Source organism: Theobroma umbraticum, unplaced genomic scaffold, assembly GCF_002168275.2.
Source record: "Theobroma umbraticum cultivar Fairchild unplaced genomic scaffold, ASM216827v3 scaffold_147.0, whole genome shotgun sequence".
Lineage (NCBI taxonomy): Eukaryota > Viridiplantae > Streptophyta > Magnoliopsida > Malvales > Malvaceae > Theobroma > Theobroma umbraticum.
The window spans coordinates 6,715,547-6,733,337 of NW_018397259.1; the positions used below are offsets into that span (position 1 = coordinate 6,715,547).

General features: G+C 36.2%; 2 protein-coding genes across 3 annotated transcripts; both read left to right on the top strand.

The window, feature by feature from the left end:
* The first annotated feature begins 370 nt into the window (after positions 1 to 370).
* LOC110414592 (putative disease resistance protein At4g27220) lies at positions 371 to 13,419 on the top strand. Of its 2 annotated transcripts, none has more exons than XM_021425846.2 (6): positions 371 to 3,490; positions 3,935 to 4,429; positions 4,606 to 5,130; positions 5,543 to 6,379; positions 12,852 to 12,901; positions 13,164 to 13,419. In XM_021425846.2, the coding sequence occupies exons 1-5, from the start codon at positions 692 to 694 to the stop codon at positions 12,867 to 12,869; spliced, it is 4,674 nt and encodes a 1,557-aa protein (XP_021281521.1). In that variant the 5' UTR covers positions 371 to 691; the 3' UTR covers positions 12,870 to 12,901; positions 13,164 to 13,419. The 2 variants fall into 2 exon arrangements, with proteins under 2 accessions (XP_021281521.1, XP_021281522.1); XM_021425847.1 differs by having other exon boundaries at positions 371 to 3,478.
* Positions 13,420 to 15,810: 2,391 nt separating this feature from the next.
* On the top strand, positions 15,811 to 17,538 carry LOC110415525 (flavonoid 3'-O-methyltransferase FOMT-like). Its single transcript, XM_021427199.1, has 4 exons — positions 15,811 to 16,302; positions 16,507 to 16,817; positions 17,012 to 17,076; positions 17,222 to 17,538. Exons 1-4 carry the CDS (start codon positions 15,890 to 15,892, stop codon positions 17,534 to 17,536), a joined length of 1,104 nt encoding a protein of 367 aa, XP_021282874.1. The 5' UTR covers positions 15,811 to 15,889; the 3' UTR covers positions 17,537 to 17,538.
* Positions 17,539 to 17,791: the final 253 nt, after the last annotated feature.

Sequence of the window (17,791 nt, forward strand, 5' to 3'; positions counted from 1 at the left end):
ATAATTTATGTAAAAAGATGTAATTATATAAATGAAAAGATAAATAGTATATATATTTTATATTTAAATTATTTATATATTTTATAATTATAAATAAAAATGATAAGTTTTAATATTATAATTTATAAAAAATAAAAACATAAAATTTTAATATTTTTATCCAAAATTTAATTGATGAAATTAATTCGACATCTCATCAGTTTAAAACTTTTTTAAAATTTAATTAATTTTTAAAAAATATTTGATGCACATTAATTATTACACCGACTTGTCTGGGCTCACTGATTAATAATTCGTGGTTATTCCCTTTCACGTGGCCAGTTCACATACTTGTCGACAGCTATTTACAAGTAAAAAAGCTTTCCTCCTGGTCAAGAAGCCTGGTCAGCCTCTACGTCAAAAAAACCACTCTTTCCACACTGTTTCGAACACCTTCATCTTTGCTCTGCGGGTCTCAAACTAATCATAGAGCTGAATCTATACATGGAGGTACACTTTTAGAAACCCTTTTAGCATCTACTTTCACCGTTGTGTTTCTTCTTGTAATCCTTCTTCTTTCTACAGCAATTACTCTGTTATTTCTGTTGTTGTTATTGGGTTTCTTTTCTTGTCTTGTTGGGGGTTTTGGTACTTTGGTTTGCTTCGCATCTAGTACAAAATACTAAAAAGAAAGAGAAAACATAAAAAAGAAATGGAGATCTGCATTTCCATTGCGGCTAAAACTTCCGAGTACGCGGTTGGTCCAATCACAAACCAAATTAGTTACATTTTCAAGCATGAAGGCAAGGTAGAAAGTTTGAAAATTGGGGTTGAGAAGCTGAAGGATGCAAGAGAAAGGGTGCGTCATTTGATTGAAGAGGCGAAAAGAAGAGGGGAAGAGATTGAGCAGGATGTGGAAAAATGGTTGACTCAGGTCAACAAAAAGCTTAGCGATCAAGATCAAGAAGAGGATGCAGACAAAGCCAAGAACAAGTGTTTAATTGGGTTGTGTCCTAATTTGAAGACTCGTTATCAGCTGAGTAAGAGAGCAGAGAAGGAGAGCGAGTCCATTGTTGAGCTTCTGAATGAAGCTGAGAAATTCAACTCAGTTTCGGTGTCGTACCGTCCAGCTCCCCAGGAGATAACGTCCACCTATGTTAAGGGTTTCGAGGACTTTGAGTCAAGGAGGCATGTATTCGACGGGGTTATGGAGGCTTTGAAAGATTCTAGTGTCAACGTTGTAGGGCTGTATGGATTGGGTGGCGTAGGAAAGACTACGTTAGCAAGACATGTTGCAGGGCAAGCTAAGGAAAAAAATTTATTTGATACTGTGGTGATGGCATTTGTAACACAAAATGCAGAGACAGCAGAAATTCAACAACAGATTGGAGATAGGTTGGGTCTGGAATTTGATGCAAAGACTATCTCTGTGAGAGCGGATCGGCTACGTGAGAGGCTGAAGAAAGAGAACAAGGTTCTTGTTATTTTGGATGATCTTTGGGCAAGACTGGATCTGGAAGCAGTTGGAATTCCTTGTGGAGGTGAACATGTGGGATGCAAAATTTTGTTGACTTCTAGAGATCTCAATGTTTTATCCATGATGGATTCTAGGAATAATTTCCCTGTTGGCGTTTTAGAAGAAAAGGAAGCCTGGAACCTGTTTAATAAGATAGCTGGTGACAGTGTCACCGAAAATCCTGACGTGTATTCCACAGCAATTGATGTTGCTAAGAAATGTGCAGGACTGCCAATTGCCATAGTAACAGTTGCAAGGGCTTTGAGAAATAAGGGTCTGTTTCAATGGAGAGATGCCTTGCAGCAACTAAGAACGCCTTCCTCAAGAAATTTCACTGGGATACCAGCACCAATTTATTCGGCTATAGAGCTGAGTTACAGTCATTTGGAAAGTCAGGAACTTAAGTCAACTTTCTTGCTGTGTAGTTTACTGTGTGCTGACACTCCTATTAGTGACTTGGTGAAATATGGCGTGGGTTTGGGTTTATTTCAAGGTATAAATACAATTGAAGAAGCACGAGACAGAGCATACTCGTTGGTCAATCAACTGAAATCTTCTTGCTTGTTGATTGACAGTTTTTTTGAGGATATTTTCTCAGTGCATGATGTTGTTCGAGATGTTGCACTATCAATTGCATTCAGGGAGCAGCATGGTTTTTCATTAAGAAATGAAGTTGCACCAAAAGACTGGCCTCCTATGGATATGCTAAATAACTGCATTTTCATGTCATTGTCGCACAACCATTTTATCGAGCTTCCTGAAGACCTGGAATGTCCACAACTACAATTTTTTTACATTTGTAATGTTTTTCCTACTCTGAAACTTCGGGACAATTTTTTCACAGGGATGAGAAAGTTGGAAGTCTTAGATTTGACTGGTGTGTGCTTTTCATCACTACCCTGGTCAGTTAGTCTCTTAGCAAATGTCCGTACATTGTGTCTGGATCGAAGTAGTTTTGAAAACATAGCTATTGTTGGAGAGCTCAAGACAATTGAAATCCTTAGCCTTCGAGAATGTGATATTAAACAGCTGCCAAGGGAAATTGGGCAGTTGTCTCGGCTAAGGATGTTAGATTTGGGTTATAATCCCAGACTGAAATTGATTCCATCAGGAGTATTTTCAAGTTTGTCTGGATTAGAAGAACTATGTTTGGAGAGTAGTTTCACTGAATGGGACATTGAGGGCAATGCTAGTCTTGTCGAATTGAAGCGTTTATCTAGGTTGACCTCGTTGGATGTACATATTCGGAATGTCCAAATTGTGCCAATGAAGTTGTTCTCTGAAAAGTTGAAAAGATACCAGATTTTGATTGGAGATATGTGGTATTGGTCTAGTCAGAGGAAAACCTCAAGAACATTGAAGCTCAAGTTAAATTCAAGCTTTCATTTGGATCATGAAATCAAAACCTTACTAAAGAAAACTGAAGATCTGTATCTAGATGAAGTGGAAGATATAAAGAATGTACTTCATGAGTTAGATGCTGAAGGCTTTCCTCAATTGAAATATCTCCATGTCCAAAATAGTCCAACAATGGAACATATCATTAACTCTGTGGAGTGGGTTCCTTGCAAAGCATTTCCTATCTTGGAGTCATTATCTCTTCGAAATATGATTAATTTTGAGAAGATATGTCATGGTGAAATTGTAGCAGAATCTTTTAGCAGACTAAAAATCATAAAGGTTGCACATTGTGATAGATTGAACAACTTCTTCTCACTGTCCACAGCCAGAAAGATTTTCCAACTTCAGGAAATTGAAGTAACTTACTGTAAAAACATCACAGAGATTGTTGCTGAGGAAAGAGAGGGTAACATTGAAGATAATGAAGCATTGTTCTGTCAACTAAGGTACTTGAGTCTTGGTTGTCTGTCGAATTTCCTTCACTTCTGCTCAAGAGAGGAAAAGCTTTTAACATCTGAACATGGACGATCACAATCGACCATTGACACAAGGTCTAAGGAAAGGACGCTTTTCGACGAAAAGGTACTTGTTGAGGTGATTTATTTAATAATACAAATTATTTGATTACTAATCCATAATCGAATTTGATTAAAATTGTATTAATCCTAAAAATTGTGTAAGGTGATTTATTGATTAATTATATAATAGTTTTAGGTGAAGAATAAAAAAAAAAACAATTATGGATATTTTAAGAGGAAATTGAAAAGGGCGCAAACATTATTTTGAAAGAACGATTAATCAAGGTTGAAACTAACTACTAAATAACCAATAACATACGAAAAGTTAAAAAAATGCCAATAAATCAGATTGAGTTTTAGGTGCTTAATAATAGCCTGACATTGATTTCTTTTTTATATAGTTGTGTAGCTCTTTACTAATTTTTCCTATGGATGTAGGTCACAAAAATTGAATCATGTTATATCTTGTGTTTTTTCTTTTATTATTATATTCATTATCTGATATCAATTTTATCGTCAGGATGTGTTTCCGAATTTGGAGAAGTTGGATCTGTTCTCAATCAACGTTGAGAAAATATGGCATATGTGCTGTTTTCCAGCTAATTGTTCTACTGTTCAAAATTTAACGACTTTCATTGTGAGTGGCTGTGGCAATTTGAAATGTCTTCTTTCATCTTCTATGGTTCAAAGCTTAGTGCAACTCAAAATGCTTGAGATTACTGATTGTAAGATGATGGAAGAAGTAGTAGTTGCAGAAGAAGAAAAAGTAAGCAAGATGATATTCCCTAAACTAGAGACACTGTTGCTCCGTGACCTTCCAAAGCTCACAAGATTTTGCTCTGAAAGTTTAATTGAATTTTCTTCTCTAAGTGAGTTGTTTCTAGAAAACTGCCCTTGTTTGAAGGTGCTTGTCTCGGGCTTCCCAGGTGCAGGCACAGCAATAAAGAAAGAAGAAAGGAAGAACAACTCAAAGGAGAACATCTATACTGTCGTACCAACTCTTTTTGATGAAAAGGTTGATTCATTTATCACTTCTCTCTTCTTCTTTTAGTCCCTTTTTTAAATAATTAGGAATTTTCTATTTATAGGTTCTTGCTTTCCTAGCATTCTAAATTTAGTATTTCCTTAGCTTTTCCTTGTACAATATCTTTGAATATATGCGCAATTATAATTGCAGTCAAATTGATGTAGGTGGCACTTCCTATGTTAAAGCGATTGTCAATTTATGGGATGGCTAGCTTGGAAAAGATATGGCATGACCAACTTTATTTGGATTCCTTATGCAAATTAAATTATTTTTCTTTGGGCTCCTGTGAGAAGTTACTGAATGTTTTTCCATTTAGCATGCTGGAAAGACTTCAGGGACTAGAGACATTAGTCATATTCAAATGTGATTCCCTAGAAGAAATATTTGAATCTCAGGGACTCTGTGCTCGTGAATCATGTGCTGCAAAAGCCACTCAATCGACTGAGATAGAAGCAATCACAAAGTTGGCATTTCCTCAAGTGAGGTCCTTAGGATTGACTAAGCTACCAAAATTAAAGAGTTTTTACCCAAGGTTACATTCTACAGAATGGCCATTATTGGAAAGAATGGGGGTGGTAGAATGTGACAAAGTGGAGATATTTGCTTCAGAGTATCCAAGCCCGAAAGAAATCCAAGGAAAGACCCAATTCGAATTCCCAATTCAACAACCCTTGTTTTGGGTCAATAAGGTATGAACCAATAAACTTCAATTTAAGGTTTGCTAGTTTTGGGAAGCCAGTTTTACATGTGTAGTGGATTCCACATTTATGATTTCATAATGTAAGGTCTTATATGCCAACATGATGGATGTAAAATAACCATTTTCTCATTTGATTGTTCTCACAATGATAGCCCATTGGTTTCTAGCCTATTAGGATAACTTTCATTTGCCTACTTTTCCTCAACTTCAGGTGTATGCTAAAATGAAGAAGAGTTACTCAATTCTGCTTCATGTACAAAATTAATTGATAATTTAACATTGCAAGAAGATTTATCAGATGTAAATATGGCTGCATACTTGATGGAGGTTGAATACAATTTTTACATCCTTTAGATAGTTCATCTGCATCGTTTTTATTGAACATGTTTTTCAATACACAGGTTACATTCCCTAGCCTAGAAGAATTGACATTGGTTAGAAAGGAAAAGGTGAAGGAGATATGGCAGGGACAAGTTCCGGCAGAGTATTTCAGAAAACTAAAAGTTCTTGTGCTCAGAGGGCTCCCTAAGCAATCAGCTACCTTGTTATGTCGATTCTTCAGATCGTTAAAGAGTCTTGAAAAACTTGATGTAGGTGATGCTTCTTTTGACAAGATATTCCAATGTGAAGGGCTTGCTGGTGAGGAAAAACATGCGTGGACATTTCATTGCTTGGCTGAATTAATGCTGTTTAGACTTCCTGAGCTGATGCATCTTTGGGAGGAAGGATTTCAACCTGGACCAATCTTCCAAAAGCTGAGAACTATAAAAGTTATGGAATGTGACAAATTGAAGTGTTTAGCACCATCTTCAGCTTCTTTCCAAAACCTTATTACATTGGAAGTATCAAAATGTCATGGGTTCCTAAATTTGGTAACACACTCAACAGCTAAAAGCTTGATGCAGTTAACTAGAATGAGCGTAACAGATTGCAAAATGATAGAAAATATTGTTGCATGTGTGGGTGAGGAAACGAAGGATGCAATTGCTTTCACTCAGCTGAAATATTTGGAACTTAATTGTCTACCAAACCTGGAATGTTTCTGCTTGGAAAGCTGTGACCTTGTCTTCCCATCCTTGGAACAACTAATTGTGATGCAGTGCCCAAATATGAAGATTTTCTCGAAGGGAGGGTTAAGTACACCAAAGCTGCAAAAAGTGCAAGTGGCAGAAGATGAAGCTAAAGGGCATACGGAGGGCAGCCATAACACCACCGTACAGCAGCTGTTCAAAGAGCAGGTAAGATTTTCAAAACCTTTCCTTGCAATTCCTAAAAATTCCAGTCCACTTTGCTTTCCCCAGCCGGATCAAAGTGATGGTCTAACTTTTTTTTTTTTTGGAATAAGTAAGGATTTTCATTGATCAAGACAGGGAGTCCCTGTAATTTACAAAAGAATCTGACTTGAGATAGTAGTCAGTTACTAACCTGCCTTACAAAAAAAGAGCCAAGGCAAGGACAATACGACATATGGCCTCTTGAACAATCACACATCAATTTTACTAGCATCCAAAAATCTTAAAACGAACCAGTAATTAGTGAAAACAGTAAACTCCGGTTTCCGTTCCTTACTGGCTGGAACAGAAAGTCATAAACCACACTTACAAGGCTGAGGCATCATTTAGGAAAAATATACAATAAATCGTCTGATCTTCCCACCCTGTTTTTGGCAAGGCTGTCAGTCATGTCATTACCCGATCTGGGGATGTGTTTGGTATCTCAACCTAGAAACTTTGAGCTCATTGACTTAATTTGAGAAACAATATACGGTAACCTCCATGGGAGTCCAGAAGGCTTAGAAATCTAGAGTACTGCATTCACGGAGTCACTTTCCAAGATAAGACTTTTCTTTGTAGCCCACGGGGAGGCTGAAAACAAAACCATTGCCTCCTTAATGGCAAGGATTTCAGCTGAGTGGGCATCACCACAACCAGTTGATTTTGAGAATGTCATCTTCACTGCCCCAGCTCCATCTCGAAGAACTCCCCTTAAACCTGTCTGAGCAGTGGAACCATTACAAGCATCGTCCGTGTTAAATTTCAACCAACCTTTGGTGGGGTTACCCATAGAACCGAAGCTTTATTGACTGTCTCTTTTGAGTTTGCACAAACGTTACACGGGTGCCTCCAAACATCAAAAATGGAAATAGTTTCCTTAGGCCATTTATAGTTAGCTCACTAAGCCACCCTCATCTTAATGAGCTCCAGAAGCAAGGTCATGTCCCAAGCTTTGCCATCAAACACCAATTCATTCCTTGACATCCATACCGCCCACACAATAATAAAGAACGACATTTTCCATACCTTCTTTTTACTTGGTTCAATGTAATGTCATTGCAGCTAAAAGCTTCAGCAACAATGTTGAAAAGGAATGGAGAGAGAGGACAGCCCTGTCTTACACCCTTCCTCATCTTGGCTAACCTAGTGGGTGATCTGATGATAAGTATAGCTACTATTGCAGTCAAGACACAGTTCCTAATCCATTTCCTCCGTCGATCTTGAAAACCTATTTTGCTCAACAAAAAATCCAGAAAGTTCTAGTTTGCACTGTCGTAGGTTCTTTTGAAGTCAACCTTAAAGAAAACTCTACCTTCCTTACTTTTTCGTAGACTCTCAGTAAGTTCGTTAGCAACTAAGACTTAATCAGTAATATGTCTCTTTTTTATGAATGCAAATTGGTTCAGTTCAACCACATCACCTATAACCATACTGAGTCTTTTGGCCAAGACTTTTGCCCTTACTTTGTAGATGTTACCAACGAGGCTTATCGGTCTATACTCACCAAGCATTATAGGGTTGTTGCATATCGGAATAAGGGTAATAAAAGTTGAATTGAGTCTCTTATCGAAATCACCTGTATCATAAAACGAGTGCATAACCTCCATTACCTCATCCTTGATCCTTTGCAATTGAGCTTTAAGAAAATTTAAACCATCTGGTCTGGGGCCTTTGTTGCCGTTGCAGCTAAAAATGGCCTCTTTTACTTCATCTTCTGTAAACATAATTTTCAACCCATCAACCAATTGTTCAGGAACCTTACGAAAGTCGATATCCCAATTCTGTAACTCAAGAACTCTTCTCTGTCCATGCAAAGATTCAAAGTGTAAAGCAGCAGCTTTCTTGATAACTTAGCGTATCTTCAAGAACAACATCATTCACTTTAAGTCTATCAATAAAATTCCTCTTATGCCTCGCAGAGGCAATAGCATGGAAAAATCTAGTGTTCTTATCCCCTTGCAGGAACCACCTCGCTCTAGATTTTTGATGCCAGGATCCTTCCTTTGCCTTGTATAATGCCCAAAGGTCAGTCCTCAGTCTTGCAACTTCTGCCTTGTACGAGCTATCCCTCCACCTACTGTGCCATTCGTTTAGCTTTGGCTGAATTTCTTCTTCTAACTTGGCTATTCTAAGGTGTCGGTTTCCCCAGACAGAGTGCTGCCAGTTTCTGATCATCGGTTTAATGCCCTTGAGTTTTCCCCAAATGTCCTGGTTTCTACTATTTTTACAACTTTCATCCCATGCAATGTCAGAAATCTATTGAAAATGATTATCCTCCGACCAATGATTATAAAAACGGAAGGGTTTAGGTCTCCAATTAGTATCATTAACACTCAGAACTGCTGGGTTATGGTCGGACAACAAAAAAAGGAACACCACTGCCTAATGTTCTGAAATTTTTTCACTACCTCTTGACACACCAAAAATCTATCAAGTCTACTGAATATCACCTTGTTGTGGTTGTTACACCAAGTGTACTTACCCCCACTCTAAATGGTAAGTTGATCAACCTGAGCTCATTGACCACTTGTTGAAAGAACTCGATATCTCTGTCATCTAAGGTAGCTCCTAATATCTCTTCTATTTTCGGAACATAATTAAAATCACCACCCAAGAGCCATGGAAGATCTGACTCCTTTACCTTTTCCATTAATTTCACAAACATTTCCACCTTCTTCCTTGCATTTGTTGGTGCATAAATATTCCCTATTCTGCATTTCCGATTCCCATCTGTCATTCTACCTTCCAACAGTATGAAATGTCTACTGACATAACTATGATCAACCAAGAAATACTTTTCCTACCACAAAGTAATAACACCCCCTGATGCCCCCTCTGAGCTGACCCCAATCCCTTTGAACTCACTTCTTCACTCAGCGAGTTAAGAAATCTTCTATCCACTTTTTTAATTTTTGTTTCCTGAAGCAATACCACTCATGGTTTCTAGCGTTGATTAGGTTCCTCACGGCCCTGCGTTTCTCAAATTTACCCAAGCCCCTGACATTCCAAGTCATGATCTTTATCCAATTACTGCTTTAACCCTCAATGTACCTTATTTCTAGTACCTACTGTGCTTCTTTGCCATGCATCTCTAGTTCCAATTTATTAAATTCCCTTGTAATTGACTCCCTGTCCTCAGTGAAATGAAGGCTCAATCTGCTAGCTACCCCTCATACTTTCTCTGCGTCCTCCTGAATGGTTTTGTCATTAATCATAATATTGCCACCTAAAGATTTAATTTCAGCTTGTAACTAGTTCTCTTCTCAATTTAATCCCTTCATCACTGCCTCTCTTAACCGCATTCTTCGTTGTTTCTCAGATATATTCTTCTCAATGTTAGCTCTGACCCTAACATAATCCTCTTCTTTGTGGTTGACCCCCCTATCCACATTTTGACTACCGTTCCCGACTTGCACTTGATGACTTACCTGAATTGTCTCCATTAATCCAATCTCGCCTATCGCTGATTTTATAGTATCACCAAGGCCTTCAGATATATTCTTCGTAACCTGTATAGTCTCCGAAGTGCTTACACGGCTTGGTTGAACCATGTTGTGCCCTTCTTCCATCAAGTCTTCCTCGCGGTGGACCTCTTCCATACAATTCTCCAAACCCATCCCTGTCGTCGATTCTTCTGAAACCACAACCACTAGTTCTTTCATTTTTTCCCTTTGCGTTACCTTTTTTTCTTTTGTTGTCCCTACCGTTGACCACCCTTTATGTTGTAGTCTGAAAGCTATCCTTGCAAGCTTTTTCCCAATCAAATTCCTTTTCCTTTTTGGGACCCATTGAACAAGCGGAGCATCCTCATCAACAATTCTTTCTTGACCACTTGCTTCGTCTCTCTTCTCATTTTGCAGTGATATCACCTAGTTGTTGCAATTCCCACATATTGGGTTTCTGAGATTATTCGCATTGGATCCACTAGAGTCCCAATTGTTGGCTGGGCCCACTCCCTGTCTTGTTCTTACTCCCTCAGAAATCGACCCCCCACATTCAGGGACCTTCACTATGGAATCTAACATGTTTGTCAACTTCAGGTTCTGTTGCTTCATGTTTCCACTGGGCCCATGATTTATTGTGCTTGAGGCCCCAAACTCCCACTGATCGGCGACGTAGTCCATATGTCACAGTTTTGGCCTATTTAAAATATGGCCTATCACGTGTTCACTTGAGTCCACTGAAATTCCTTTATTGGCTTCTGTCTTCTTTGAGTTATCTTTCAAACTCTCTAACTTAGAGTTTGACGTGTAATCATCATCAATACTTTTTACAAGCCTTACAATCTGTTGACATCTTGCCACCATTTGTGCTCCATCAATTCTATGATTAGTTGTTCTTTTCAATTGACTTTTGGTTAATGCCTTAGCAGTTTGAAAATCGCAATTTTGTCACCCAAATGGCTAATTTCTCGAGGTTTGTCCTTTCTTTGCTACTATTCCCAACCACTGTATTCCCCGTACTTCGGCTAAGCTGACCTTCGTTAACGGCTCTCTTTTGGTTGCACTTGATTTCCCTCTCTTTTCTGGATCCCTCATTAACCTCATAAGTCCTTGAAGACGCCCTCTGTCTTGTTTGTTCCAACCAAAATCCTAGCCTGGTTGAATCTCTATATGTTCATGGTAGCGGCATCCGATTTAATGTATGTCCCCCATTTATCACTTATTAGTTTGAAAAGGTCTTCATGCCGCAAAAACCATAGTGTGTTCCTAACTTTGACCCATACTTCATGACTGAAGTTTTGCCTTTCTCCTTTAAATGGCACTAGCTCCACAAACTAATCTTTAAAGTTATCTCAATAAAATTGGATGAGATCCTCCATGAAAGTCCTATCCTTGAAGGTAGCAATTACGTGGTATTCGTCCAACGTCTTTATCTCAACCTCAGTCCCTTCTCTGGCTAAAGCCGCTTGGATTTTGACACCCTTACCCTAGTTCTCAATGTGCGAACTGCACTTCTAAAGACCCAGCACATCTCTCCTCTGATGCTGGTTGAATCAAACTTAATTTCCTCGACATCGGCCTTGTTTGAAATCCACCTAGCTTCGCTAACTGCAGGAAAATTACTCTGATAAGATTTGTGTCCGTAGGGAGTAGGCCTTCGTACTACCAATGTGAAGGACCACCTATCAAAAGCTGCAGCAAGTTTAGGACGACTGCTAAACCATTGTCCAAAATGTTGTGCTCTTTCCTCCCCTCGAGCAATGGTTTTAGAATTGTCTTGGAATCGCCCTTTGTACAATTAGAAATCTTCCATCCATGACATAATTATCTCAACATTTAACTGCTCTAGCCATTTCCTCCTTTTCTTTGTACCTAACGAAGGCATAGGCACAAGTACCTCTATTTTCGTCCTTGCCTTGACGGACAAAGACATCCATGACTCTACCGAGGGGGGAGAACCAATCCCTAACCTCTGCGTTTGAGATGCCTGGTTTTAGATTCCCTACATAGATGGAGTGGAGGGAATCTCTCCATAAATCCAAGCTATGGTTCACCTTGCTACTTTTGAAACTATTATTACTCTGATGCCTGACGGAGAATCCAAAGTTCCATCGTTGCCAGTGTCAAACCTAGCTCTGATGAACTGATTTTTACGTAGCCTATAGTTTTCTCTCTCTCTCTCTATTGACAATGTCCGTCGTGGTTTTTTAAAGTGATGGTCTAACTAGAAGCTTTCTCCTGCAAAGTGGCTTCCTATAACCATTGTTGCGCATATGCCCGTGAGAAACCCTCAGCAACCTGCATTGAACTACTTTGCCCTCATTCAAAACAAATTTTGCAGTTTAGTTTTAATATTCAACAAAACGAATTTAAAATGTAAATTAGAAAGCACATATATCAAAGTCTATTGTGAACGAGATCTTGTCTCAGTGACATGGAGGAGACCCTAAGATCCTGGGATGCCAGATTCAAATCCCACCATGTTTGAGTTTTGATCCAACTAACTGGTTGGTTGATCAGACTGTTTGGTTTATTTCAATAATTTCTTATACGAAATGCTATACTTTGTTGTATTGGTAACTTTCATTTTTACATATAACTTAATAAAAAAGGGCCTATCTGATTTGAATGATAAAATATTTCATCAATGCAACTTAAGCAAAAGCAATATATAAGATGAAATTGACAAAACCAGTTTACCACCACCTTTAAAATGAAAGCCTTCACTCCCCAGATAGCTGCAGTTACATTAGCTGCCTAAGTGTTTTTGTTTTTCAGAATGCAGATCCTGAAATTCTAAAGTAATTTTAGATAATGAAAATGATCCCTAATGTACCTGGGGAAGCTATCATTTTAAACCCTGCAAGCCAAATTAAGCCTTCTTATGTTAAAACTTAGGCAGTCTAAGATTAGAATGCATGATTTCGCCCTTAGCTGTTCCAGTAAATTCTTGCTCTGACATTGATATTTCTGGCTTCTGTTGATTATTGCAGAATTTCAAAGCTTATTAGTGCTACACTTCATTTGCCCACAGTGGATTAAGGTAAAAGATAGAGCCAAGGATAAAGCTCTTTTGAACATGTTCATGAAACTCGACTAATTTCTTTATTTTTTGGTCATATATTAGCATTAAAATCGTTTTTGGAAACACATTTTCATTGAAATCATGTCTCTATAAACACAGTTTCCATTAAAATAGCATTCTGAGGTTTCAAGTTTGAGACACCATACTTCATTTTCCTTTGAGTTTACTGAGATACTGATCATTCAAAGAGTTCTCATGACCATGCTCTTTGCATTCTCAGGTTCAACAGCAGAAGGGCCTCTTTTTGTTCATATTTCATCATCTCATGATGATGATGATGCTTTTATCACAAAGACAGAGAATCATTAGATTGAATTCAGTCTGTATTTTTTTTCTTAATATCGTTTATTATAGAAAAGGGACAAATAAAAAAGGATGGAAGGAATATATAGTTGACTGTACTTTGTTAAAGATAAGAATTAACATTCTACAAGGCATGGCCATACTAGCACGTGACACTTTATGTTTATATTTCATGCATTTTAGTACACTACATATGGCAATTTTTGTATTTTATACTTTATAATATCTTAAATATACCAAATATGTCATAAAATACAAAAGAAACAAAATAAAGCAACTTTCAATAGAATCAGGGGCGGAGCGTCCCTTTGTGGCTCCTCCAAATTTTTGAAATTTTTTATATATTATATATTTTTAATGATTTTTTAAAATAAGTAATATAATTAAAAATAATAAAAAGACTTCACAAATTTTATTCAATTTTACTTAATTTTTTTTTATTTTTGAAGTTTCTCCATTCATTTTTTTCTCTTTTCTTTTTTGTTTTTATATTGTGAAATTACAAAAAAGTAAAGTTTTTGTTTGATTTTTTAATTTATATTATTATTTATTTGTTTTAATTATATTTTATTTACTCAATATTTTAAGTTTTTATATATATATTTTTTAAATTTTTACGAATCATCAACTATATTTTTTTTTATTATATAAGTTATATTTTTTACTTGTCATGAGTTTTTTTTCTTATTATGTAAAATTTATTTTTAACGATTTTAATTTTTTAAAAATTAAAAAATTATTGTATATATTATTCTCAAATATAAGTTTTAGTGTTGCATTATTAGTTGTTGTTTAAAATTTCACTAATGTATTATTTTTTATTAATTCTAATTATATAAGAAAAAATTATCTTGAATATATGTCTTTAATGTGCTTTACATTTTGTATTTAGTTGAAAGGAAATTATCTTGAGTGTAAGAATAAATTATTAATTATGTATATTTTATTTAACTATTTATATTTTATGTATTATAGTTTAATATTTAGTATTATAAACATAAATATAATAAAGTACAAATATTGGATGTTGATTACATTAGTTTTTTAGTCGATTATAATGAGAAAGACAAAATTTCGAAATAAAATAGATAAGTTTCTTATAAATAATTTAGTCGTTTATATCCAAAAAAATATTGTCATCGTTGAACAAAACTTTCTTAGAGCACTATTATAAGTTTTTTTTTTCTTTTTGTTTCTTTTGATTTACATGTAATGTAAAATTATTGTCTATTATAAATCTTTTAATTATTAACGGTTAAGTTCAATACATTAATTTTAAAAATTTTTAACTTCTATTCTTTTTAATCTTTGGTCTTTTCAATAAAAATTGACTAACTTCGCTCCTGAATAGAATGTAATTAGTGGTAAAATGATTGTTGAGAAATAATATTGTAGTGATGGGTATATATGAAAAGATAATAATTAAAATCTTAGAAAGACAACATTGTATCATTCGTTTAGGAGCAATTTATTGACAATATAGAATTAATTTACAAAATTACTCTTGTAAATGAAAATATAAATTGATATATTAAAAAATTATTTCAATTGTAATTACAATTTTTATTTAATACTAATAACTATGCAATCTCTTTGACAAAATAGTCAAGAATAATAAAATTAGTCAGCCTATAGTAAGAGGAGCTGGCCATGTACCCTGGAGGCCCAGAAAACTACAGACACCATGATTAACAGAGCATACAAGCATGGCAACCTCACCATACAGAGTCAACCTAAATATATCACCCAGCCAAATTATGTAATATGAAATTTGTAATCACTTGACTTCAATGGATTTTTTATTTCCGCTCTGTTCCTCTTGACTCTTTGGGTTTTTGCTTTCCCTCTCTCCCCTGTCCCGAACCCACAAAGCCAACCTCTTGAAGCAGCTGATCGGTTTGCAGTGGAAGTTAAACCCACAGCTCTAGCACAGGACCTGGAGCATTACATCAATGTTTTTTCGGAAATTTTAATCATCAAAGAGGTAAATGTGCAGATTTTGAGCTACCTTTTAATGTTCAGATGATAAAAGAACCCTGCATTACATGTCAAAAAAAAAAAAACCCTGCATTACATGTCTGCAAAAATCTGCAATCTGTTTCTAAAACCCATTTGCAGTTTGCTCATCTGAATATAATTCCAAGAGCAATCAGTCAGAGTCTGAAAATGAATGGTAGAGATTAATCAAACCATTTGATAGCACAAGTGCGGCGACAAGCTGCAGCGGCGAGGGTTTTTGGGGGCGAAGAGAAGAAGAAGAAGAAGAAGAAGAAGAAGAAGAAGAAGAAGAAGAAGGAGAAGGACTTGGGCTAAAATACGGAAGCAAAAAATTGTAACTTTCCCAACCATTTTCAATGAGAATTGCATTCTCATTGATCATCCATGATACTGACATGCCCAAGATAATATTTTTTTATATCCAACATGGTAATCAGTGATTATCCATGATACTGACAATCCCAAGATAATATTTTTTTATCAAACATGGTAATCAGTTGGAAATGTGATGTCTATTTATTAAAATCCTGATAATATAATTGATAATATCAATACGATGTATTTCACCTAAAAATATATAGCTAAGACTCAAGAGCTAAGACTTGTAGACAGAAACCCATCTCCAGAGCAAGATATTCAGGCAACATGGCTTCACTACCAGACCAACAAAAAATGTCACAAAACGAGTTGGATTTCTTGCGGGCACTGCAAGCAGCTACAGCTCCAACACTTCCTCTGGTATTGAAAGCTGCCATAGATCTTGATTTGTTAGAGATCATGGCAGCAGCAACTGCTAGCAATAGCATGCTTTCTCCTACTGAGATTGCCTCTCGTCTTCCTACACAAAACCCAGACGCCCCAACCATACTCGATCGCATTCTTCGCCTTCTTGCCAGTCACTCTATTTTAACATGTAAACTAGTTGCAGGAAGAGATGAACATGCTCAAAGATTATATGGCCTAGGACCAGTTGGCAAATATTTCGTCCGAAATCAAGAAGGAAATTCTCTTGTTCCTACCCTCAGAGTGTCTTTGGAAAAATTTTATATGGAGTGTTGGTCAGTTGTTTCTCTTTCTTTTCCAATATTCATCTTTATCTGTTGTCAGTTTATGAGTATTCCGAAAGGAGATTTGAATCTTAACCTTACAATTTTTTTAGTAGAAAACAATAATGACTGTTAAGTTAAGCTTAAGTTGAATATTATGCATCTATTTCCTAAGTTAATTAATTAATTTTTTTTTTTTTGCGATTTTTCACATAGGTATCACTTGAAAGAAGCAACATTGGAGGGTGTGTTACCATTCATGAAGGTACATGGGATGCATTTGTTTGAGCTGGCTGCAAAAGATGATAAAGTTAGTAGCATGTTCAATGCTTCAATGAGCAATCTCACCGGCATGGTCATGAAAAAGGTCCTGGAAACTTACAAGGGATTTGAGGCCTTGAGCCAGGTAGTAGATGTTGGTGGTGGAGTAGGTGCAAACCTTAGTCTTCTAGTTTCCAAGTACCCACAAATTAAGGGTACTAACTTTGATTTGCCCCATGTCGTTAGAGATGCACCCCTCATACCAGGTAATTCTAGCTAGCCACTTCTAATTCAATCTATATATCTTGGTATTTTCTTTTTCTTTTTAATCATACCTTATTATTTCAAGTAAAAATTCCCATTTTTTTTATTCAAAAAAAGTTTAAGAAATGGAAAAAAAAGGTATGATCAAAATTTAGTTTCCACTTAAACTTTTCTTGATTTTCTTTCTCAATTTTAGGAGTGGAGCATGTTGGAGGAGACATGTTCAGCAAAGTTCCTAAAGGAGAAGTGATTTTCATGAAGGTTAGTACACTAACAATTTGTTTGATCAACTGAAGCAAGTGATTCCAATAATTTGTTGTTTATGTCTATATTTACAATCATAAATAAATTTGGTTCTTTGTAGACAAAAAAAGAGTTTTTTTTTTTTGCTGTAAAAATTTTGCAGTGGATACTTCATGATTGGGGCGATGAACAATGCTCAAAGCTATTGAAGAATTGCTTTGAAGCATTACCAGAGAATGGTAAAGTGGTGATCGTGGAATCTTTACTACCAGAATTCCCCATGACTGACATTGTGACTAAGATTACCTTTGAGCTTGACGTGAGTGTGTTGCACATGATCCCTGGTGCAAAGGAGAGAACAAAACAGGAATTTGAGGCATTGGCAAGAGAGGCTGGTTTCAAAACTTTGAATGTTGTTTGTCGTATTTACAGCTATTGGGTCATGGAATTGTGCAAAAATGTTAACATTGCCAATTAAAGGGAGAGCCATCACCATTAATTTGGAGCTTATATATATATATATATATATTTGCTGATTTCAGTTTACATTAATTTGTCTTTATTTTTCTTTAACAATCTATTTTTACGGGCAATGCATGGACTTGATTATTGTGTTTCCAAAGCTCCTAGCATTCCATATAGCTAGTGATGTTCATTGCCATTTAATAATGAATAAGCAAAACAGGGAAAACATGAATGACAATTCTAGAGAAGCAGGACCTGCATGGACTGC

Bases quoted from the DNA above. Each gene is read 5' to 3' on its own strand.
- LOC110414592 (XM_021425846.2), top strand. From the start codon at position 692: ATGGAGATCTGCATTTCCATTGCGGCTAAAACTTCCGAGTACGCGGTT. The intron at 3,491-3,934 runs GTGATTTATTTA...TTTTATCGTCAG, and splicing joins ACGAAAAGGTACTTGTTGAG to GATGTGTTTCCGAATTTGGA. The intron at 5,131-5,542 runs GTATGAACCAAT...TTCAATACACAG, and splicing joins CCTTGTTTTGGGTCAATAAG to GTTACATTCCCTAGCCTAGA.
- LOC110415525 (XM_021427199.1), top strand. From the start codon at position 15,890: ATGGCTTCACTACCAGACCAACAAAAAATGTCACAAAACGAGTTGGAT. The intron at 16,818-17,011 runs GTAATTCTAGCT...TCTCAATTTTAG, and splicing joins AGATGCACCCCTCATACCAG to GAGTGGAGCATGTTGGAGGA. The intron at 17,077-17,221 runs GTTAGTACACTA...AAAATTTTGCAG, and splicing joins GAGAAGTGATTTTCATGAAG to TGGATACTTCATGATTGGGG.